General features: G+C 38.2%; 1 protein-coding gene across 2 annotated transcripts in view; it reads right to left on the bottom strand.

Moving 5' to 3' along the window:
• Positions 1-26,587, bottom strand: part of LOC133657447 (inositol polyphosphate-5-phosphatase A-like) — a 441,346-nt gene that overhangs the window by 179,066 nt on the left and 235,693 nt on the right. For both annotated transcript variants that reach the window (XM_062058790.1, XM_062058791.1), the window contains exons 7-8: positions 8,754-8,806; positions 3,846-3,965 (exon numbers count right to left, since the gene is read on the bottom strand). In XM_062058790.1, coding sequence (XP_061914774.1) covers positions 3,846-3,965; positions 8,754-8,806 — 173 coding nt within the window. The remainder of the gene's footprint in view (positions 1-3,845; positions 3,966-8,753; positions 8,807-26,587) is intronic.

Consider the following 26,587-nt stretch of genomic DNA (forward strand, 5'->3'; position numbering starts at 1 on the left):
GCAACCCAAACTAAAAATAATCATTATTTTACCAAAAAAAAATGTTGACTTTTATCACTTTGTTTTGTGTTTTTTGCAAAGAGAAAACCACTACTTAATGTTTTGATTTTTATTACATTTTGGCGGTGTTGGTAAATTGTAAAAAAAAATGTTATTCGTCTTGAAAATATACACTTAAAAAGTAATTTTGTAATTACTCAAGGACAGCAATATAAAAAAAACACTTTGCTTGACTCTCATGAAACTGGCCCAAACATCAGCAAAAGCTACAGAGCTGTTTTTTGTATATATATATTTTTTAACACGTCTCAATAGTGAGGTCCGCTAGCAAAATGCTGTTCCTTCTCAGCATTGTTCCCCTGAGGCCTTGAAGCACTTTGGAGATAAACACCGTTTAGCGGTTAAAAGAGGCACAGAGGAAAAGGCTTATCAGATCAGTTCTCAATGGGCTGTAAGCTGCATTATACAGCCTGGGCCCCAGATAAGGTGTGAGCTGATGTTTGATGCCCAGTAGCACAGCTCTGTCCTCTTGTGTGTTACCCCTGTAATGACTCCTTGTGGATCTCAGCTGGTGGTGTGTTCAGGAACCCTCTTCTTGCTTCTCTCCCCATCCCGCAATGTGAGATTAGAGCTCAGAGAGGGAGGCCGGACAGAGAAGAGAGAGAAGAGGAAAGGGGAAGGAGGAGAGGGGGGGCGTCTTTAGATATTCCCTCTGTCCCTTTTCCTGCTCTGCTTTCTGGGGGTAGGAGTCACTTCTAGGACAATAGTCAAAAAGATGGTTCCCAACCAGCCGCTGAATGGGAACACTGTTGGTGGTAGCACTTCATTCAAAGCCCAGGCCGGGCACATTGTCCTCCCAGATCAGCAGAGGAGAATGGAGTTTGCTGGTGGCTGCCAAAAGGTTAGCAGTCTCTGTGAAAGGACCGACCCATTATTTATTGCCCTTTACAGAGCCCAAGGACCCTTTGTGCTCCTCCTCTCTTCCTTCTGCTTCTGCAATGCCAGCTTTTTCTCACTCGGTTGATCCGGATCTGCGCACGACAAGTTCCCTAGAAGTGAGCGACCGAGGCCCATTGCCCCCAACTTCCAATCCATGGAAGCCTAAAAACCAGGCTGTCCAGAACATGGAAGAACTTAACTTCCACTTACAATAACTCCAAGTCCTACACTCATCTATTTACATACATACTGTGGTACCTCGGTATGTCCGACTTTTTGCCAAACGTTTGCCCTGGTTTTCGTATACTGTCTCCGTTATTGTACGGCCAAATGTTGCTGGGTCATAAGAGTTAGTTTGTCCACGTACTGTATCATTCTGCGGAAGCAAGTGTCCAAATAAAGAATCCCACTTAGGCTCAATTCGAATACCCCCCTCCGCCCTTGTTTTTGCCCTCCTTCCTTGGTTTTGTGAGTTCACGTCAATCAAGAGGCGTTCGAATTAGCCGTCAGGTAGGGGGGGGGGGAGTGTAGTACCTCCCTCAAAGCAAAGTGAGCTCGCAGACCTCCCTACACTGTAGAGTGCGAGGATAAAGATGGCAGACCAGAAACCATGCAAATGTAAGTAATATATGTAATTAATGATGTTCCTAATACACACAACACTGATGGTTTAGTCAGACTTCAAACCTTTACTACTGCACGTAAATGTTGGCTTCAAACACAAATACACAATGAAACACTCTCTTCCAGAACACTAAGGGGCAATGTCTCCAAAAGGAGCAAAAGCAACTGTCGTTGAGTAGATACAGTATTTCTTTCTTGTGAAGAGTGATGATAGACGACAGCCACAACATCGACTTGTTTGTCTACACTAGAATTAATCATTCAGAAACATCAGTTTACTTTTCATGTTTTTACTTATAAACCAGAGGAAACTACCTTTGTGAAGATGGAATGTGCAACTTCTGGACAAGTTGCGGAGGAAGCTATTATTATTTGCAACGCTATTTGGCCGTTTGGTACATGGGACAAGAGAGCGCTATCAAGTGCTGGCTGTCCAGAGTCGGGACCTGGGGTGGACCGCTCGCCTGTGCATCGGTTGGGGACATCTCTGCGCTGCTGACCCGTCTCCGCTCGGGATGGTCTCCTGCTGGCCCCACTATGGACTGGACTTTCACAATATTATGCTAGACCCACTCGACATCCATTGCATCCGGTCTCCCCTAGAGGGGGGGTCTTCCAAATCTGCGGTCCTCTCCAAGGTTTCTCAAAGTCATTCATATTGACATCCCACTGGGTTATGAGTTTTTCCTTGCCCTTATGTGGGCTCTGAACCGAGGATGTCGTTGTGGCTTGTGCAGTCCTTTGAGACACTTGTGATTTAGGGCTTTATAAATAAACATTGATTGATTGATTGATTGATGTAATTGTAAATACAACTATTAAATCAATATTGTAAATTAACAACGTAACTTGTTTGAAATAAAATGAAACCATAACCATAATCAAATGGACTGTGATTGTGAAAATGATACGCGGAGGTATCACTTTGTGTGCCCTGCAGACGTTTCCACTGCCTCCTCCGTGCACAGAGGGGAGCAGGGTCCAGTTGCTCACAACACGGAATAAAGAAAGTCTTCGTTGGAGGAACTGGTCAGTAAAAGACACTGTTTTTTCACCACCTAAAAAACTTAATACGAACTGTACTGCGCACTTGTAACTACGAGGGTTAGTTAGTTTCAGTTTATTTTGAACATGCAATACAATTACAACCGAGGAAATAATGAACAACAAATCAATGATTGAAGTGCCTTCCAAATAATACCACGTTTTTTGACAAGAACATACCGCCATGGAAGCACATTCAATGTTGTTTTACTAAGCAGAGGTAACACAAACCAGTGAAAGATTCAAAAGAGCTGAAGTCAGAGCCGACAAACTTCTGCTGCTAGCCTGCTAAACTAACAAAAACAGCTCATGCTACTGAGCGTGAACTCGCTGACGTCACACGTTACTAGGCAACAGGGACCGCTTCTTAAAAGGAACACACACAGACTGAAACTTATCTTAACTGTATTATGCGAGATATGAATATTTTTTATGTAGCGCAATGATTACTTTCCTTAGTAATTAATTACATTTATTAAATAGTAATTATGTTAGTAATTCACTCACTTTTTGAATTATTTTGATCCATATCGCCCAGCCCTACACTCGTGTTAGCGACAGTGCTATTACAGTTTAGGGATGTTCTCTGTGTTTAGTTGAGTGTTATAGTAGACCTAATGATGGCATCATGTTCATATGTATGAGTGCACATGTGTAAGTTTAATGTTAATAATGAAATTGTGATATTTGAGACATTTGATATTGCAACTATTTTTCTTTCCTGTGCTCCAAAAAATGTATGTGCTATTATTTTTTTCATTTAGTAGCACTGGTGCTACACGTGAAAAAGGTAAGCGTACAGCCCTGTATTTACATGTTGACATTGAAGAACAAAGAATCTGTAAAACCATAATAAAAGTGGAGGATTCAATCAAAATAGAATCTTCATCATGCCTGTAAATCCAGCAAAGTAAGGGCATAATAAAAATGCAGGAAAACATTCTCACATCCTTGTCCATTAAAAGGTGGGCCATTCTTTCATCAAAGAGAGAATGGTGTAAATAAAATGTGTCTCATAATTCAACTATGTCACCCATATACATATAGTTATTCAAAGTGGATGACAGGGGGACATGCTGTGCATTCTGATGCTATTAATATGGGAAGGGACCCGGCAGGTAGAGGACAGCACTCTATTATAAAAAAACACACCGTGTGCATCATCATGAGCGCTTAGCAATGTCACAGGCAAATGAATATGGATTAAAAACAAAGTAGGGTCATGTATTTCAATGTACCTGTCTAAAACATAGCCCAACGCCTTCTGCCTGGTTCCCGAGTAGATGGAGGGACTCTTCTCCCAGGCCACCAGGTTGGATGCATCGTGGAATAGGTGGATGTTTACCAGGTCTAAACAACTGCGACATAAAAAAACACAGTGTGAGGGAATTGATTATATTTGACCTCCTTAAAGCCAGGACAAAACAGTGGACAAAACACAAATGTCCACTACAGGAGATGCTGGTTCTTAAGGGGATATACAGAATAACCTAAATCATTTGAATTTTACAGAAAAATACATTGAAATGTCAGTAAACTTGTACATTTGGAGTTTGGCTGCCCACTGTTGGTGCTATTCTCCCATTTTATGCTTAAAAATAGTTTGGGGTTTTTTTGCGCACTGGACGTTATGCATGCTCTTCTTATACGTATTCTTCCACAAGAGTAAGTTAGTCTAAAGTCCTGAATAAAGGCGGGCTCGGACTTTAGCGTTTTTTTGGTTGCATGAAAATTGTGATGGCAGGAGTTTTACTAACAATTGTAAACGTCATTGAAATCAATGAAAAAGATAACACTTTAAATTTCACTCTAAACTCCAGATTACAGGCAGTGCTTGTCATGTGAACGTGTGCGCCATGGTGATGCAGTGTGTGTATGCACGCCGCAACAGCTTTTTCCTGGCTGGATGTGAATCAAAATTCGCAGATTGATCTTTGCTTCACATGTTAATATAACCACCCTGATGTTATTTGTGATGTCAGGTAAGCGTGACAGCTGACAGTTTGATAATAACTGCCAAAAAAATCAATTGATAGACCTGTTAGATATTTATTTTCTAATAAATAGTCACATACTGTATTTCAGTGATACCTACCCAGATGCATTGAACATTCGTTAGTACCAGGATGTTCAAACACGGCCAATATGTCCTCTTTGGCTGTGGTCGCATGACACAACGATGTGTGATTTTTATTTTAATAGTTATTTCAGGGTCGCATTATGGTCCTTTGATCCTAATCTCAATAGATGTTTACAGGTGTCTCAATTGAAGCAATCAGAGTGGATCTGATCGCTTGTAATATAATGGTTCACCTTCTTGGGGCGCCGGACTTAATAGCAGAACACACATGCTTTTTTTTAGGATTTAAAAGATGATTAAAAAAACGCTTGGAAGATGCGGCTAAAGTGGTTACCGTTGTAGCCTTCAAAGCCCTCTAAAACTACTTCAAAACCCTCAATCAACGTTTGTTTACACACTACAGTTATATTCAATGTCGTAACAGACACGTTCATAACATTATGTAAAATGTACTATATTTACCGTGTGCATTGCCGGAACTGATTTTCTCAGCACATTTGTTTCCGTTTCCATAGCAGCGCACTTTCTACTTCTGTCTCGCCTCTGGTGAGGGCGGTTTCCGCTCCCTACTTCTCTCTGCTTGCTCTCTTTGTTTTGTCTTGTCTACACTTTTTTGAAGCCTCTTTCTTTGCGCTGTCCTCCAAATCTAAACATCAAAACAAAAATCCTTATCCACGATTTGACTCCCTTGAATGGCCTTGACGCAACAACAGGAGCAGGCTGTTCTGAAAACATCTGCGAGGACACCTCAATGATGGACGCTTTTGACCTCCCTCCCTCTTTAACAACACCTGGAGTCAAACTTTTGCTTGCATGCAGAACGGCCCCAGGCCTATGGACACTAAACACACCCAAGACAATGGGCATATACACGCACACGCCCCCTCCCCGACCCCACGCCTTCACCACCGCTTGATGCGAGTTGTCGTGATTAAATGTAACATGTTTATGTGTGCATAGCATGGAGTTTTTTTCCCACTCCAGACTAGGCCCCCTTAGGAGCCCAGTCTAGATTGTATTTTTTTACTCATCTTCTTCCCCAGCGTTTGACCTTTTTCCCACCTTTTACGGGGCGCCTCGTGGCGACCCATCAGCGTTCCTGTTCTGTAACCCTGTACACTGTTTGTTTGTCTAATCTTGAACGGGTTTGTGCTGAAAACATAGTTTCGTTGTACTTGTTGGAATGACAATAAAGACCTATCTTATCCTAAACAAACACAAGTGTGTTCAAACCATTGTATACTTGGTAACAGACAGAGAGGACAACAATTTTAGACGAATGAGGATTCACAACCTTATCTTTTTGAACCTGAAAATACGGATTATGACCTACTGCTTCTAGAAGCGAGCACGAAGGAAGTGTGAAACGTTGGAGCAGACTGAAGCTGGGAGAGTGAGGTCAGCGTGACTTTGACGCTGTAAATGTGGTACTTGGAGCCATGCTGTTTTGACATAAATGGAGTGTTTATCCAAAATAAACAGGAAAAAATGACCCCGGCCAGCTGGTGAGTCACACTTTAATATTGATCATAAAACACGCAGCATGTCATGCGTGGTTTTGCAACTACAGTATATACGCTGTCGAGCTAGCTGTGTACAAACAAAAGAAGAAATGCAGGCTAATACTTTACAGACACTGTAATACAGGGATGTCCAAAGTGCGGCCCAGGGAGCATTTGCGGCCCGCAGGTCATTTTTTAACGGCCCCACGGCCCATTTTAAAATACGATTAAAAAAATTAAAAACATAAAAAGTGGTAAGACCAAACAGGTGAAATGTAACAAGAAAATGTTGCAATGTTCACTCTAATAACACAAAGCTGCCATGCAGGCTGTTTCTTTCTTTAAAAAATAATAATGAATCAAAATCAATGTTATTATGAATTATTGACCTATCCAAGGCTCCAATTACGTCACATTAAATATTGCACTTTGAGATATTGTTTGGGGAAAATGTTCCATATTTTGTGTTTGGCATATAAAAAATTGAGCTGTTTTTTTTTTTTTAAAGAAGGGCCTAAAACGAACAAAAAAAAAACATAAACAACAGTATAATGTATAATTAACGGATAAATCTGAAGTTGATCTCGAGATTATTGTGTTAAAAGTAAACAGTAAAAAAAATGTATAATTTATTTTTTAACACTTTAATGAGTAGGACCCTTTTGGTTCCCCAATAATTTTTGTGTGATTTGTTTTTAAGTGTCATCGCTCAAAAAATAATAATGAATTAAAATCAATGGTGTTATGAGTTATTGACCTTTTTAAGGCTCCAATTATTATATATTCTGAAATATTATACTTAAAAATTTTATTGGGTGAAAATAATACATATTTTGTGTTTTTTCCATTATAAAACAGGGTTTTCTTTGACAAAAAGAGCATACGACTTAAATCTTTAAAAACTTTATATTGACAGATAGACCTAATGTTGATCTAGGGATTTAAAACTTGAATAATAATAAAAATAATAATACTGAATAATGACACATTTTTAATATTTTTTTGACCAAAACCCTTTGGGGTCCCTGGGATCAAGCCTGAGTGGAGGCCTAAATGTATATTTTTTATACATATATTGTATTGGTTTTTAAAATTAAAAAATATCAAAATGGCCCCCGCTTGCTTTGATTTTTCAGTGTGCGGCCCTCAGTGGAAAAAGTTTGGACACCCCTGCTGTAATATGATTGTTCATGTTTTTCAGTCAGTGCAGGTTGGTGTTTTATCACATTGTGTTACAAAATCAAACGTGATTCAGGTGTTGACGCAGAAGCTAGCTTATCTCTTGCCGTAGGTAGCTTCTACGGCTAATATCGAAGTACGCCTCAGTGTAGCTCTTACAATAACGATGTCGCTACAGCTTGGTTATTATTCAGGTTACAGAACGTAAATGAAGTATTGTCAGCGGTTTTTGAATGCATTTTTAAAGTGCCCTAAAGATAGAATTGATTGCTCCCATTAGCTGCATTGCTAGCTACCAAGAACGAGACGATTTTTACAAAAAAACAAAAACCTTTTGTCTTTTTGTCTCTCATAATGATTGTGAACGATAGGCAAAGTTCCCAAAAAAGTACAGGTCCCCTTTAAGACGATAAGAGAATACACGGAAGGCCACATTTAAGGCTTGCTCCACCGAAAGCGTACACCTTGGATGAAGGCACTTAGTGACAGACTTAAATCGAGGGGAGAATGCTACACAGTCAGAATATGTGCAGTCGCGCATCTTTTTTTTACCTAAGCACATGGGAGAATAGGGCCCTTCATGGACGAATAATCATGAGAAATAATTCCTGCGGGGCACAGCGTCCTCCCAGGATTCACCGCAATCAACAATAAAAATGAACAAGCTCTAGTCTGTAATCCAAGCATCAGAGCCTGTGAGGCACCAAGGAAAGTGCTAATCTGCTTTTATTCAGCTTGTCATGTCAAGATAGCTCAATGCATATCGATAAACGTATCTCTATACTGATTGTATCAGCCCACTGCGCTTTTTTTTTTTTTTTTTTTTGCATTTAAGAGTTGGTGTCATCCTCATGAGGTACTAAACACAAATATGCATGCATGACCTCCTTTATCTTAATCTATCACTTAACCAGTCACTCACTCTTTCTCTCTGCTGCTCTTGTCAAACATCATGCCTCTATTAAACGCATACCGTTTCAGCTCTTTAGTTCTAATGTCATACCTCTATTAGATTACTGCTCACCCCGACCCGCCCTTCCACCCACAATCTTCTGTTCTGCACGCTGGAAGACAACATTTGCATTCCTCCCACACAGGTTCAATTGCATGTAATGTTTTGTGTCATCTGTCATATGCAACTCCTTGACTAACATGATTACGTCTAATCAAATCCCCCACTGGCTTGTCCGCAGAGGATGCAGCTATGTAACTTTTCCTTGCTTGTGCTGTCTAACGTAGCTTCTTTCCTCTTCTTCTAAAGTGCCAGACATGACAGCCACGATTGGATATTCATGTCTTTTTGCAGTGATCGACTTCTAATGACTGAGGGTTTAACAATGACGGGATGCATTGTTGCCGATCGAAATTAAAAAAAAGACACTCACCAGTCAGGCAGTGCCCATCGAGTTCTGATGAATCCCTTTCGGGACCACTTGCACTGCAAAGCACAAGAGATTCAGTTTAGAGAGATGCAGCAACAAGTTCCATTGTCAAATACTAGCAACACTACAACAAAGCATCAATCAATTAATTGATTTATGCATTGATTCCTGTATATAGACTTTTAATGTAAATGTTGACTTTCTCGAAATGACATGCTGAATTCCAAACAGCACATATAGACTACAAAACCTTGTCATTTCAATTAAGCAAAACTTGTAAACGTACTGTATATTATTGATTTGATCTTTTGCACCAATTCACCTGCTATCATTTGGAATATTTTACATTCAAATACTAGTCTGGAAGAGTACTTAACAGTGGTGGAATATTTTACATTAAAAAACTAGTCTTGAAGAGTACTTAACAGTGGTGGGCCGTCAGGGCCAACAAGGCCTTATCTGCTGGCCTAACATAAATCATGATCATAAATTGATAAAACTTAATTTTATATTTTAATTTACTTTCCCTAAATAACAAGAGAAGTATCCCACACTTCTCTTTTGTACAGTACATTTGTACAGCATCAGTCATTGGGCATCTCCATCAACAATATGATTTGCCTGAGTAGCTGGACAGGACAAAAAAAAACACTCAAAAAAACAGTGGTGGGCCGTCAGGGCCAAAAAGGCCTTTCTGCTGGCCTAACATAAATCATGATCATAAATTGATAAAAGTTAATTTTATATTTTAATTTAGTTTCCCTAAATAAATAAAAGTATTTATCACATTATCTTCATGTCATATTTGGCTGCAGTGTGGCTGATTTTACATCAGAGCTTTTATCAGAATACAGCTAGCCTTTTTTCAGCGCTGTATGAAATCTGCTCGAGGCCTTCTGAATCAATAATGCCGAGGTTTGTGCAAAGTGTACATACAGTTAGTACACAGTTGCGATAGCCAATCAGATCATGAGTTGTTGACAGAAGGTGACCTAAGTTGCCACGTGACATGTACGCCTCCTGTGATTGGATACTCACTTGTGACCCCACAAGTGAGTATCCAATCACAAGTTGTGAGAGCAGGCAGTGCTAAGCAAATCAACAGAGCCGCACAGGAGCCACACTTTTGTAGCAGGGAAATCTGATATATACTCTCTTTTTTAACACACAGTGGCCGGAGGAGAGCAAAATGTTAATAAGGTTGCAGATATATACTTGCAAGTCCATTTCAAGAGAAGCTACCGTATTTTCCGGACCACAGGGCGCACCGGATTATAAGGCGCACTGCCTATGAATGATCTATTTTCGATCTTTTTTCATATAAAAGGCACACCAGATTATAGTGCGCATTAAAGGAGTCATATTATTATTTATTTTTTCTAAATGTAAAACACTTCCTTGTGGTCTACATAACATGTGATGCTGGTTCTTTTGTCAAAATGTTGCATAGATGATGTTTTACAGATCATCTTCAAGCCGCTTTCTGACAGTCGCTTCCGGATGCGCCGTTTTGTGGGCGGTCTTATTTACGTGGTTCACTTTCGACAGCGTCTTCTCACCGTCATCTTTGTTGTAGCAGTGTAGCGTGCAAGGACGGGGGAGTGGAAGAAGTGTTAAAAGATGGAGCTAACTGTTTTAATGACATTCAGACTTTACTTAAATCAATAACAGAGGAGCATCTCCTTATCCGGAAACAACAACAAGGCCGGAAATGTGTCCCGTGAAAAACCGTCCGACCAGAACTCTAATAACTAAAGTTCTTTGGGTGAATAATATAAACTCACTACACAGGTATTTTTTAGCGCTTTCATGGCGAGTTTACTGACAGATATAAGTAAGAACTTTACACTACTTTATATTAGAAATGGCAACAGCGGAGGATGAATGTCCCTTAAAAAGAAGATAGAGAAAAAGAAGAAGCTTATCGACTACATCGTTGACACGGACGCACACAATTTTTCAGGACTTATGAAGATCCCAAATACAGATCAGCAGGTACTAGAAGGTAAGAAAAGTTTCTTTTGCATAATATTGAGAAACAAAACGCCAGATAATGTCTTACTTTATACACACACACCTTAATAATACTTGTATGTTTAATACGCCGACAATCCATCAAGCAGCTGGTAAGCTTCGTAGCTTACCAAAGTCGTACTAAAACATTTTGATAGATTCTATATTTTCAATGGAACATATAAAATGTTGGTGTTGTTTACTTGAATGATATTGTCATCATACCTCATACCATGTATCTTTTATGTTTACTGCCATCTACTGGTCACACTTATCATTACACAGTGTACCAAATAAAATTGCTTCGAGGTCAGTGAGCAAAACCAGAATTACTCCGTACATTAGGCGCACAGTCGAGTTTTGAGGGGAAAAAAATGATTTTAAGGTGCCTTATAGTCCGGAAAATACAGTAGATATAGTGAGACGAGGTCGGTTTAGGTTTGTACAATTATTTAAATTTTGACAGTACCACGTCGAGATATGTTTTATTTGCTGATGCGAGTTCATGGAATTTTAAATGTGCCGAAAAATAGCCCTTTTTGTACACTATTGAGGTGTTTTAAAGCCCAGTAGTGTGCGAGTGTGTTTCTGCATAGTATTTCTCCAGCCGTGGTCATGTTTGAGAATTTCCAGTTTATCTATTCAACATGTTCGAAAAGAAGTAGGAAGAAGCAGAGTTTATTTAATCCTACCCCCTTTTCCTTTACATAGCAGTTGCTAACACTTTTGTTAATTTCCTGTTCTTAATTTATTCACAATACACTCCATAAGTAATACCATTAAAAATAAATAAATAAATAATAATTAGTGAAGTAAGTTATATTTCATATGGTGAGATAAATGAGATTATCTAGAAAATAATGATGGATGCACAGAATAAATTCAGAATGTTTATCATGGTTCTTCGTCTTTGTACTTTGTAAACATTTTAAATATGAAGAGTTTCTTGAATTAGATCATATTAGTACATTGTTAAGATTTTTTTGCTTAATCCATTCCATAATTTAATTCCACATACTGATATACTGAAGGTCTTAAGTGGTGTACGTGCATACAAATGTTTTAAATTACATTGTTCTCTAAAGTTATATTTATCCTCTTTTGTTGAGAAGAATTGTTGTATATTCTTGGGTAGCAGGTTTTAGTTAGCTTTGTGCATAATTTTAGCTGTTTACAAATTCACTATGTCGTGGAATTTCAGTATTTTCAAATAAAAGAATAAAGGGTTTGTATGTTCTCTGTATCCAACATTATGTATTATTCTAACTGATCTTTTTTGTAACACAGTTAATGAATGAAGTGTACTTTTGTAGTTATTTCCCCATATTTCTGCACAATAACTCAGATATGGTAACACTAGCGAGCTGTTTCTTGCCCCCTTTGTTGTATATTTTTTACATGAGATTTCCAGTTAATTTTATCATCAATCATTATACCTAGAAAATGTGGTTTCATTTACTCTTTCAATTTCTATTCTGTGACATAAATGATGATATTATGAGAGGTATCTATTGACGTCGGACTAAGTTGGACACCACTGAAGGCCTGGATGTGAAATGCACGGCCCGCCACTGATACTTAAGGATTTTTTTTTTTTATACCACATCTTCAAGTCAGATTGCTGTACTGCGAATATTATGCTTTTGTTGTCACGCTTTAAAAAATAAATTAATATTTTGCGATTTTGGTGTGATCATATTGGTTATATGTTAAGGCTGTCAAAGTTAACGTGTATTAACCCCCTGGTGACCATTAATTTTAACGATCTTCAAAGCCAAAAAGGACATACAAATCCTTATGTTTTTGAAGGGTGTAAAAACATTTTGCAATGTTTTTTTTTTTTTTACTCAAATGTATTAACGAATATTAAATATGTAATGTGTTTTCAAATGTTGATTCTTTTGAAGGGATTTTGATCAGATAATGTCTCAGGTTTAAATAAAAAAAAAAAAAAAAACTCATGTTATGCCAATGTATACTAATTGAAAACTGTGACATCATTTAAACAAAAAGGCCTCCAAAGGGTTTAAAAAAACACATTACATGTTTTGATAATTTTGTTTTGTGCTTAAGTTGGTTGGGTTGTTTGAATTTGGATTGTTGTCGAAGCCGCTACGAGTGAAAAAAATCCTCTTTAAAAAAATCATGTATAAAAAATTATAGCCAAAATACAGAAAACACTTATTGAGGGTTGAATAAATATTGCATTAATCATGTACAGACCGGATTAATCATGCAATTAATTTTAATCAGACTTGGTCCTTTACTTTAATCGCAAAGGTTACCTAAAAGCCGGTAGGGGTTTCTAGGGATAACTTCATACCACGGTTATTGTGACCAAATTGATCACTGTTATCATTATTACCATGGTAGTGTTGAATGTGCTCAAAAAGTACTTATATACACACACTGAAATATTTCAACCAACTTTAAAGCAGAGAAGGGGTGAATCTTGCATGAGAGGAAGAGGGGGGCTAATCATTCAGTCTGCTGAAAATGATTGAAAGTGCCATTCTACATAGCAACTGATGCTGTGGTCAAAGTTGGAATAGCCATAACGCACATTTTAAGATATCCAACAGTCTATCGCATCTGGCGAAAAAGTTGTCACGTTTCATGTGTCAGATACACCGTGACAAGTACACTTCCTACTGTATTTTGAAATAAAATAAACAATATTACTTTCCTTGGCAGAATAAACCATATTATTGTTATTTGACTTTTTATATATGTTTATCTTCTTCCGTATTAATTAGAAAAGGTTTCATAATGTGTCTAAATAATAATGAAAATCAGGAGTTTTAGCTAATTCATTTAAATTATGCGAGCAAGTAATTTATTGTAATTAATCGTGTTTAGGGCTGCAACAATTAATCGATAAAATAAATGATTTCCATTAGGAAAAAGGTTCGATTTGTATTCTGTTGCTTCAGAGACGGTTCTAGCCCAGGGCAGAAAACCTTTGGGTGCCGTGATCCGTGTGGCGGAAAACAGCAGAGATTTAAAAAAAATAATTAATTTAAACTTTTTTTGTTAATGCACACATGTTAAAAGTACAAGTTCAATGTTGATGATGTGCATTTATTAGGAAAAAAATGAAGATTATGGCAGGCAAAAAAAAAATATTGTTTATTTCACCTATTTTCCATATACACATTGAGGTTACAGTGTGTTTTATACACAACAGTTGTTTAATCGAACAAACTAATTAATAGATTATTCTATTACAAAAATAAACGATAGTTGAAGCCATAATCCTGATTGATCAACATATAAAAGGGCAATAAATCACTTTTGTTTTGTTTTTGAAGTCGTTTGAGAGGCACTCATTAATTACAAAGCAAAATAATGTTTTTTTGGGGAGGGAAACAAAAGGCAGAGTGATGGAAAAAGTGAGATGTGTGGTCATCTGACATAAAACAACTCCTTGATTAGATCCCTCCAGTCTTGAGTTAATTATGCAATCACAAGTCTAAAGCTCTTTCTCAAAAAGCACATAATTCACCACAATGCAGGATATTAAATGAGAGACAAACTGATGCTGTGAGTGTTCTTGTTCTTCAATGGATAAATAAGTTGTTTTTCTGCAGCTTCCCTTTCTCTGTGCAACTCTCTCTGATACTCCTAATGGGGAGTTAATTGTAGTGATGAATAAACTAATTATGGGCCAGGTCACATAATCACAAATTGACTAATTTCGTTTACGGACGGGGGTGGGGTGGGGGGTGGGGGGGGAGCTCAGATGCACATTAAAGGGCTAAGAAGTACTTGATTGCGCCTCACATCCTTCAATCTGCATTAGTGCAAGATTAACTGTATCAAATTGAATTACATTAGCATACTTGAACTCATCCATACTGCCTTCAAGAGGATGTATGGGCCCAATTATGACTTGCTGTCCAAATATTGTGACGTTAAAAGCAGTAAATGGAATTGGGTGCAAATGAATGATTGACCTTGCACTTGAAAACAAAATATATATCTGGACAAGTCATTTAATACGTATATATATATATATATATATATATATATATATATATATATATATATATATATATATATATATATATATATATATATATATATGTACACACACATATACGCATTTTCAAAAATAATTTGGACGTTAGGGAAATATCCATTTGCACTGAGCTCTGAGAGCTGTTCAGGTAAAGTTTAGCAAAGAAAGTGTGAGAGTGGCGAGGATGAGGAGGGACAAGACGAAAAGTGATGTTGGGCGGGAGGGGGGGGGGGTCGTGCTCAGTGCCCATACAAGCACTGACTGCAGCCAGAGACGTTTAATCTCGATTTAATTTAAAGAGCCATTAACTACAATCACAACATTAAAATCAATCACTTCCCTGACACCTGGCCCCAGATTGCCCCATTTGCTCTACGTATGACTGATCGTCCCTCTGCTTCATCGCTTGCTTATGAACACATAACACACACACACACACACACACACACACACAAACACCCACACACCCACACGATCACAGTGAGCGAGCACAAACATTCATGATAAACATACAAATAATATATGGATTTTCTTCTTTACCATTACAGTGAATTGTAGTTTCTAGCATACTGTAACTTGAGTTAATATGATTACCGACTGCAATCAATCGACTGCAAACAGAAGAAAAAAAGTATCTCTATATTGCTTTGACATAATGTCATAATTGGGTTGCTGACATTGAGAGATGATGACAGCCCCATCTAATCTGTTACTAATACACACAGATACATCTTTTTTTTTAAATAGATTCATTTTGACAAGATAGTGTCACATTTTCACAACGGGAGACATACTTGAATTAAACGCATAAGCGAGATGCAATCATATCATAAATCAGATTTAGTGGCTGTGAAGAGTCACTGGGCGGGGACGAGGGTACGAGTCAAAGGGCAATGGTAAAAGGTCGCAAGGCTTGGGGTGACATTGGCTGACCCTCCACAGGTCAGTGATGGCGTCTCCGCCCATGACAGTGATGAACGGTGGCTACACGGCGGGTCCAGGGGTGCCGAGCAATACGTATGCGGGCCGACACTGACACACATACGCGAGTCAGAGGACAAAAACAAATAAAGAACTCAGTCACTAAATCCTTATACTCTAAAATGTCAAGCAAGAAACAAACAGGACACAAACATCCTCTCGGCACTTTTTAACCAGTCCATCTACTTTGATTGTTTGACATATCTTAAATTTCACCCTCATGTATGCTATTAATGTGGGTGAGGTTATATATGGGGAATCAGGAGTGGGGGTACACAAGTGGTATGACAGAACTGCACTGTGAGTAATGAGTAATACACCCAAATACAGATTGATTTGAGCCCCATGAGAAAGTCACATATATCTTTATTCCATCAACCAGCAGGACCAATGAAGAAATAAGAAAGTGCCTCACTAGGATTTATAGGAGTGGACACTTTAGAAGCTTGTTTATGTTTGGATAAAGATGTAGCAATGTGAGAGTAATCATTATCATTAGACCAATACATATCATATAGTGGATCCCTGCACATTCTCAGATGTACCATCTAGTTATTTTTTAATTGCAGAAAACACATGTCAATCAACTTCAGTGGATAATAATTTATGAACACTTGATTGTAAAGCATAACATGTACAGTATAAGAATATAGCATGCATTGTAACAATTAGGGATGTCCCAAACCTTTGGCCTTAGAGCCGATCCAAATTTGATTTCCGATTTGATACTTTGACTATAAATTATAGAGCCGATAAAATGAAGTCACTCAAACAGAGGATAATGATAGGTATGAAAAACACTTACCTATTTATTACTAACCAACTGGAAGGGACTTATCCTCTCTCTAAGTAGAAGTCGAGTAGTGTTTTTTTTTTTTGTTTTTTTTTGTGGCAAAAACAATTCATTAAATGGGTCATAATATGCAAATCCCACTCTTCTTGCCTGTTGGCATATGTCTGTAAATTTGAGATAAAAATTCCTACCAAAGCACTACTATTACATGTGATTTAGACCAAAAGTAAGTGTTTTATTACAATATAACCCCTTTAAGGTAAAGTACTGGTATGAAAACAAGTTGCCTCTAAACTATACCGTCCATCAATCCATTTTCTACCGCTTGTCTCATTTGGGGTTGTGGGGGGTGCTGGAGCCTATCTCAGCTGCATTCGGGCTGAAGGCAGGGTACACCCTGGACAAGTCGCCACCTCATCACAGGGCCAACAGAGATAGACAGACAACATTCACACTCACATTCACACACTAGGGCCAATTTAGTGTTGCCAATCAAACTATCTCCAGGTGCATGTTTTTGGAGGTGGGAGGAAGCCGGGGGAACTCGGAGGCAACCCACGCAGTCACGGGGAAAACATGCAAACTCCACACAGAAAGATCCCGAGCCCGGGATTGAACTCAGGACTACTTAGGACCTTCGTATTGTGAGGCACATGCACTAACCCCTGTTTCACCGTGCTGCCTGAACTAGACCGGTTATCATATATTTCTGATTTACAACACCAACACACTAAGTTTGCAAGTAAACAAAAATTATCAAAATTATATAAATGGGACAATGAAAAAGGAGGATTACCTCCAAATTCTTCAGGACAACCTAAAATCATCAGCCCGGAGGTTGGGTTTTGGGCGCAGTTGGGTGTTTCAACGGGACAATGACCCCAAACACACGTCAAAAGTGGTAAAGGAATGGCTAAATCAGGCTAGAATGAAGGTTTTAGAATGGCCTTCCCAAAGTCCTGACTTAAACATGTGGACAATGCCGAAGAAACAAGTCCATGTCAGAAAACCAACACATTTAGCTGAACTGCACCAATTTTGTCAAGAGGAGTGGTCAAAAATTTAACCAGAAGCTTGCCAGGAGCTTGTGGATGGCTACCAAAAGCGCCTTATTGCAGTGAAACTTTCCAGGGGACATGTAACCAAATATTAACATTGCTGTATGTATACTTTTGACCCAGCAGATTTGGTCACATTTTCAGTAGACCCATAATACATTCATAAAAGAACCAAACTTCATGAATGTTTTTTGTGACCAACAAGTATGTGCTCCAATCACTCTATCACAAAAAAATAAGAGTGGTAGAAAGTATTGGAAACTCAAGACAGCCGTGACATTATGTTTTGATCGCGACTGTATATATTGAATATCGAGTTTAAGTAAAAATATATCGAGATATACTTTTTAGACCCATATCGCCCAGCCCTACTCACAACATACTTTGTGAGAGACAACAACGATTACTTTGGAACAAATGATGATCAATAATCTTATATTTAGCCTGACTATAAAGACGATAAGCAACAAGTTTTAGAAACTGCATGCTAAACAGATTAAGCTTTACTGAAACACATAAGCATCAAGCAGCAGCATTGCTAAGTGCTGAACAATATATACCAGGGGTCACCAACCTTTTTGAAACCAAGAGCTACTTCTTGGGTACTGATTAATGCGAAGGGCTACCAGTTTGATACACACTTAAATAAATTGCCAGAAATAGCAAATTTGCTCAATTTACCTTTAACTCTATGTTATTATTAATAATTAATTATATTTATCATTGTGGAAACACTGATCATCTTAATGATTTCTCACATTAAATATATATAGAAACAGATAAATATCAATATGCAACACTTTATTTTTATATTTTCTCTAAGTGCACATTTTTCAAATTGAACATTTTCAAATGATCACTTCTAAGACAGTCTTGTGAAATCACAATATCCCATTTTAACTAGCGAGCCACTAAAAATTTTTTAACAAATCATGAATTACTTTGCACCATGTTTGTACAAATAATAACTCATGTAAAATAAAAAAATAAAAATAGAAATAATTTATGGAACATCATTAGTAATTTTTCCTGATTAAGATTAATTTTAGAATTTTGATGACATGTTTTAAATAGGTTAAAATCCAATCTGCACTTTGTTAGAATATATAACAAATTGGACCAAGCTATATTTCTAACAAAGACAAATCATTATGTCTTCTAGATTTTCCAGAACAAAAATTTTAAAAGAAATTCAAAAGACTTTGAAATAAGATTTTAATTTGATTCTACAGATTTTCTAGATTTGCCAGAATATTTTTTTTGAATTTTAATCATAATAAGTTTGAAGAAATATTTCACAAATATTCTTTGTTGAAAAAACAGAAGCTAAAATGAAGAATTAAATTACAATTTATTTATTATTCTTTAAAAAATAAATTTACTTGAACATTGATTTAAATTGTCAGGAAAGAAGAGGAAGGAATTTAAAAGGTAAAAAGGTATATGTGTTTAAAAATCCTAAAATCATTTTTAAGGTTGTATTTTTTCTCTAAAACTGTCTTTCTGAAAGTTATAAGAAGCAAAGTAAAAAAATAAATGAATGTATTTAAACAGGTGAAGACCAAGTCTTTAAAATATTTTCTTGGATTTTCAAATTCTATTTGAGTTTTGTCTCTCTTAGAATTAAAAATGTCGAGCAAAGCGAGACCAGCTTGCTAGTTGTGGGGAGGCGGGGCCGGCGGACCGACGGCGCCCGTTCCAAGATGGCGGCGAGGAGGCGTGGACGAGCGAGCGGCAAGGCGGGGTGCGCTGGGAGCGACGCCGCCATCAGCACAAGGTGCGTGGAGCGCGCAGCTGTGGACAGTGCAATCACCCTCTCGGACCGTATAAAAGGGCGAGAGACGTGAACATCAAGAAAGGAGACGGAGAAAGACGGCGGACGGGAGGAAACCATCCTCTGCTGCCACGCAAACGACGGCGACGTGCTGCTGAAAAGCAGACGGCGGACGGGAGGAAACCATTCCTGTGCTCACGTGAGAAAAAAGGCAGCTGCTGAAAAGCACGCAAAAGACTCTGTGATTGAAATAATAAAGACGTCTAAACCGTCTCACGACAATGTCTTCCCTGGATGGTCCTGAGAACCCGCACGACAGTTAGGACTGTCACACTAGTAAATAAATACAATTTAAAAAATAGAGGCAGCTCACTGGTAAGTGCTGCTATTTGAGCTATTTTTAGAACAGGCCAGCGGGCGACTCATCTGGTCCTTACGGGCGACCTGGTGCCCGCGGGCACCGCGTTGGTGACTCCTGATATATACAAACCATAAAACAATTTTACTGTACAATGTCTGTTCTCACTGGGATGCCGATTGATGGTATGTTACATTTTTCCCATTTAGGGTTAAAAAGAACAAAAGGTGCTGCAACCAGCGTCTCTTTGGGCCTTTCTCGCCATCTCTGGGTCAAAGTTGTATTTCAAAGTTGACCAACTTCTCGGTTTATTGCTACAACCTTCTACTATCCAGGTGAAAGGTATGTTTACAATCTAGAATTACCTTGAACCAGTTTAGAAGCGATGAACCACCAGCAGCAGGACAGGCCGTCTAGTATGTCAAGACAATGCACCGGTAGACGTAGGTCCTCAACGTAATCATAATATTGCTAATACTTGGTTAATATTCAGGTCACAAGATGTAAATAGAGTATTGTTGCCGGTTTTTTGATGATTAGTAAAGGGCTTTGTGGGAAGAATAGAGGCGCCCTTGTTGTTTCCATTTTTAGCTGACTTTTTTTAATTTACGATTTAGAATTCATAAAACAATGAAAAACATACACCTTCTCGTCTTACATATGAAATTGTTAATGATAAACAGCACATCTCTTTCTCATGTTTGCGTATTTCCCGTACAGTATGACAGATCTGCTAATCTGGTCAGAGTGCAGTAGACTTACCACCGTAACGTCATCGTGTCCTGAACCTAGGGAAATTGCCAAAGGCATTCCCGGGATCTAAATTGGCTGTCGAAGTGTACCAACTTGTCGAATTATGTCCTCATCCTTCTACTTTTAAGGTGAGAGGCATTATTTATGATCTAGAATAAACTTCCACAAGCTCCGATGTGAGAAAGCAGCTCACGAGCCGATGAGGTCAACGTAGCCACAACAAACTAGTGAGCATGGCACTGCTATAAATAGTTTGTCTGTGTTATTGCTTATAATAACAATATCACTAATACTGTGTTTATAATCAAGTCGCAAAATGTAAATGGAGTATTGTTGGCCGTTTTTGGATGTTTTTTTTATTGGGTTTTATGGGCGGACCTCCCATTGGTACCATTGTAAGCTGACTTTTATTTACGTTTATTTTCGAGTTAGAATGCATAAAAAAATAATACTTTCATTGTTTTGTCTTTTATAATGATTGTGAACGATAAGCAAAATTCCCCGAAAAGTACAGTTCCCCTTTAATGTCATTATGTCGTTAGTTTAATAATGTTTGTTACAGGATTCACATTCAAATATCATACGATATTTGTTTTTTTCTGCGGATATCGGACCGACATCCGATCTCATCAGGACACCCCCAGCTTTTAGTGTCAACTTTGTTACAATCTGACCTCAAAACGTGTAGCAAAGATAAGCACAAGTTAATATATAGTATGATCATAAGTTCGTACTGAAATGACAAAGGGCGAGCAATATGGATGATGTAGACGTGGTGTTGGAGAAATGCCTTCTCTTACAACTATACGGGATAACTGAGTGGCCTGCAGAGCACAGTATCGCCGCTTTAGAAGGATATAGACGTGGCGCCACAGCAGACGGAAGCGTGGTTGTAGTGCTAGCCTGACAACCACGCTAAAACTCTTGACTTGATTTGTTCAATTGATCATTTTCCATTATCCATCTTTAGTGGTGAAAACCTATAATTGTAATATTTAAAATACATTTAATAAGTGTGTGAAGCACATTCCGGCCTTAAACCTGGATTGCTTCTTTACTTTTTAGCTTCTTTTGTCGCGAGCGAACAAATAAATTGAGAGACGGACAGGGTTATTGGAGCGCAATCATCTAATATTCAGAATAGTCACTTTTATTGAAAATGTTGACTCTGGAGGAAATCATCAACATCAAGCGAGCAGTAAGGTTTGGAGGGGGATGAGCCAGCCGGGGTAGCATATAGTGGCACCTCGATGCAGCATCTTAGTCCAAGCTCTATTAGAGTCAAAAATGGAGTGTCTCAGTTACTTGCGTTTATTTGCAAATAGCAGCTTGGTGAATAGCATGGATTTACAATACTGCAGTAGTATAGATTCAGCATTATAGAATGAATACAGTTTTGCCGATATCCGATATCCAACTCTTAATTACCGATTCCGATATCAACCGATACCGATATATACAGTCGTGGAATTAACACATTATTATGCCTAATTCTGTTGTGATGCCCCGCTGGATGCATTAAACAATGTAACAAGGTTTTCCAAAATAAATAAACTCAAGTTATGGAAAAAAGTGCCAACATGGCACTGCCATATTTATTATTGAAGTCACAAAGTGCATTATTTTTTTAACATGCCTCAAAACAGCAGCTTGGAATTTGGAACATAATCTCTTTATGATTTTTGAATAATATCGGCAGGCCGATATTATCGGACAACTCTAATTTGAATTGATTATGATTGCAATACTATTTTTCTGTAGTAATCAACTACAATTTAAATCATCTGTTCAGTTGTCAAACTGTGGCCAGAAGTATAATTTTAACATACATACTGTACAAAATTTAGAGGCTATTTTAACTGAGATGCACGGTGAACTAGTGGTTAGCAAGATGGCTGCACTGTTAGGAGATCAAAGGTTGAAATCTCTGTTTGGGTATCTATGTGTGGAATTTGCATGCGAGTTTTCTTTGGATACTGTGAATTCCTCCCACATTGAATGTGAGTGTATATTGTTGTCTGTCTATTTGTGCCCTGCGATAGGCTGGAGAACAATCCAGGGTGTACCCCGAATCATCTGCATCTTACACGTCACCCTAATGAGGGAAGGTCGTATAGAACATGGATGGATGGGTATATTATTACTGATATTTCATATCTTAACACTACCTAAACAAGTTTAATAACATAAAAGGGTGTAAATAATGCTGCTTCACAACTGTACTGACCAAAAAACCACCACAAGTAAAATGTGAAAACTTTGGGCTTGCTCTACTAAAGGTTTGCGTGCATTAAAACATGTGCAAACGTAATAGCACAAACACAGCTGGTTTACTAACGTGTGCACTAGGGATGTATGGTATACCGGTATTAGTATAGTACCGCGATACTAATGAATCATATTCTGTACTATATCGCCTCTAAAAAGTACCGGTATTAGTAACCAGATATTAACAGTAAATGAACAAGTAGATAACAAATTCATTTCCTACCACTTGTCCTTAATAATTTGGACAAAATAATATAATGATAAATGACACAATATGTTACAGCATATGTCAGCAGCTTAATTAGGAGGCTATGTTTGTTTACTTACTACTAAAAGACAAGTTGTATTGTTTTTTAACTATTTTATTTAAGGACAAACTTGCAATAAGAAACTTATGTTTAATGTACCATAAGATTGTTTGTTAAAATAAAGCCTATAATGAAATTTTTTGTCGTCCCCTTTATTTAGAAAAGTACCAAAAAGTACCAAAATATTAGTATCGGGACAACACCTGTGTGCACAGAGGATTGCATCTGGTTAGTCAACAGAATAAGAAGTGCAAATTAATTTAGCATGTTTGTCTTCATGAATACGCAGAATATTTGCTGATCATTAGAACTACCCCAATACTAGGAGGAGAAGATACAACTATAATTATTCTGCACACACAGTTTGATTTATCAAACTATTTTGTGTCTGAAAAATATGTGCAAATTGACAAACACCGCCCTGAGAAAGGAGCTTGGTCCTACGTGTGCTTGTCAAGATATATGGACAGTCAAAAGTAAATATTTTAGACATGTTGTATATTCAGCAATATCATTTTATAATGTTATATATAGCTGGTGGGTGACTTTAGGGGCCGATAAAACAAATTCAATTAATGAATTATTTTTTTAATGACATCCGTTTTTTCATATAAAAGACGTTATATGTCTTTTATATGAAAGACATATAAAATACTTTTTTTTTTACATTCCTATGTAAAAGAAAAACATATTACAATATGCATTTCCTTGCATATACTTCTTCACATTCGCAGTCAGTGCCAAGAGCACACTGAAGACGAAAAAAGTGACATCAAAGTAGATGCACTGCAGGACTGCTTCTACAATGCCCATAAAAAGTAGTACATATCTGCTGCATGTTTCAAAAATTACAAAATGCCACAATACAACATGGATGTGCAGTAAATGATCGAGTGTCTCCGTGGTGAAAGCCCTGTGTAGTACAATCAAAAACCTAATTTAAATAAGGCGGTCTGCACCACTGTACAATTGCACACGCAGTGTTAGTAGATCACAAGCAACACACCAACTATGTAGAAGGAGGAGAAACACAGGCATGTCTGGATGACTCACCTCCATCTTTCTAATGATTGCCGCCGAGTTACGAAACGGGTTGTTATGAATCTGGCCGTGGCGCGTTCTTTCTGATGGAACTTCCTGTGTGGGGTGCGGTCTTTCTGGCATCACTTCCTCCCCGAACTCAGTTTGTAAACGATCAATGAGTCCCTACAAAGTTAAGAGCCGGAGATTCAAGAACTAGACGGCGCACTTACCGGTGTAAACAATTATCCAAGGAGGGGAACCTTAAACGATGGTTTAGTGTGGCCGAAACGGGGCTTAGGCTAAATCATTATTTGTTTAATGAGTTATATGGCTTAATGTAGACAGGGCTTAATAGTACATGCTATTTTATTGTTTGCACACAATGTTTAGCGCCTGGTATTTGGATCTTAGTAGATCAGCCCCTAATTGGTTCCCTGCTGAATTTGGGACTGGTAAAGTATACTGAACCCTCTGGCAATATGCTAGCACCACATGTTAAAGGCCTACTGAAACCCACTACTACCGACCACGCAGTCTGATAGTTTATATATCAATGATGAAATCTTAACATTGCAACACATGCCAATACGGCCGGGTTAACTTATAAAGTGCAAACATACATATACACTTACTGTACATATACACTCACTGTACAAACACACACATACACATACTGTACATATACATTCACTGTACAAACACACACATACACATACTGTTCATATACATGCACTATACAAACACACATATACACATACTGTACATATACAGGAACATATGCACACATACACTCATGCACATAATCACGTTTCATCAAACATATATTAATGTTGTTGTCCTAGGGTGAACTGGGTATAACACATGGCACACTGACAAAGCTTAACCTATTGATACTATAACAATCTACAAGGTTAATGTAGGTTGCTTCTCTTTCTTCCCCTCCATTTTTCTGCATTCTTTCATATCTCAAGTTATCATTACGTATATGTATTGTTGCATTTGAACAACTGTATTGTTGATAATAAAGGTAAAGTATTGGTATTTTTCATTATCAATAGCACTATTTCTATTGGTATTCGTATTGCTCCATTTTTAGTATAATAATGCTCATTGTCATTTCTGTATTATTTTTTGTTTTTCGCTAACTGCTTATTTGCTATTACTTTTACCATCATATTTGTACATGTCGTATTTGCTGATGTTGCTCTATTGTTGTTGTTGTTGTGTTTGCTGTTGTTGTTTTTGTCTCTGTGTCTAATCCCCCTCTTGTCCCCACAATTCCCCCCTCGGTCTTCCTTTTTTTCTCTTTCTATCCCCTCCTGCTCCGGCCCGGCTGCACCAAATGATAATATAAATACATTTAATAAAGGCAAATACAAATAAGGCAACAAGAGAAGTATCCTACACTTCTCTTTTGTAAAGTAAATCTGAACAGCCTATAGGCATCTACATCTACTATATGATTTGCCTGAGAAGCTGGACAGGACAAAAACAAATAAATAAAAAAATCAAAAATACAAAATAAATAAATAAATAAATAAAGTGCAATTTTAAATTTTCCCAGCAGCACGGTGCCTCAAAATACGAAGGTCTTGAGTAGTCCTGGGTTCAATCCCGGGCTCGGGATCTTTCTGTGTGGAGTTTGCATGTTCTCCCCGTGACTGCGTGGGTTCCCTCCGGGTACTCCGGCTTCCTCCCACCTCCAAAGACATGCACCTGGGGATAGGTTGATTGGCAACACTAAATTGGCCCTAGTATGTGATTGTGAGTGTGAACGTTGTCTGTCTCTCTGTGTTGGCCCTGCAATGAGGTGGCGACTTGTCCAGGGTGTACGCCGCCTTCCGCCCGATTGTAGCTGAGATAATGCTCCAGCGCCCCCCGCGACCCCAAAGGGAATAAGCGGCAGGAAATGGATGGATGGATTAAATTTCCCGCTAAACTTCCGGTTGAAAATGTCTATGTATGATGACGTATGTGCGTGACGTCAATCGTTGAAACGGGAAGTATGCGGACACATTGAAACCTATACAAAAAACTCTGATTTCATCTCAGAATTCCACAGTATTCTGGACATCTGTGTTGGTGAATCTTTTGCAATTTGTTTAATGAACAATGAAGACTGCAAAGAAGAAAGTTGTAGGTGGGATCGGTGTATTAGCGGCGGACTACAGCAACACAACCAGGAGGACTGAGAGATGGATACCAGACGCGCCAGCCGCCGAACTCACCTTAACTTCCTCCGTCTCCGGGCCACCGACCGCATCTGTGATCGGGTGAAGTCCTTCGTCGCACCGTCGATCGCTGGAACGCAGGTGAGCACGGGTGTTGATGAGCAGATGAGGGCTGGCTGGCGTAGGTGGATAGCTAATGTTTTTAGCATAGCTCTGTGAGGTCCGGTTGCTAAGTTAGCTTCAATGGCGTCGTTAGCAACAGCATTGTTAACCTTTGCCAGGCTGGAAAGTATTAACCGTGTATTTACAGATCCAT

Source organism: Entelurus aequoreus, linkage group LG09, assembly GCF_033978785.1.
Source record: "Entelurus aequoreus isolate RoL-2023_Sb linkage group LG09, RoL_Eaeq_v1.1, whole genome shotgun sequence".
NCBI classification, from domain to species: Eukaryota; Metazoa; Chordata; class Actinopteri; order Syngnathiformes; family Syngnathidae; genus Entelurus; species Entelurus aequoreus.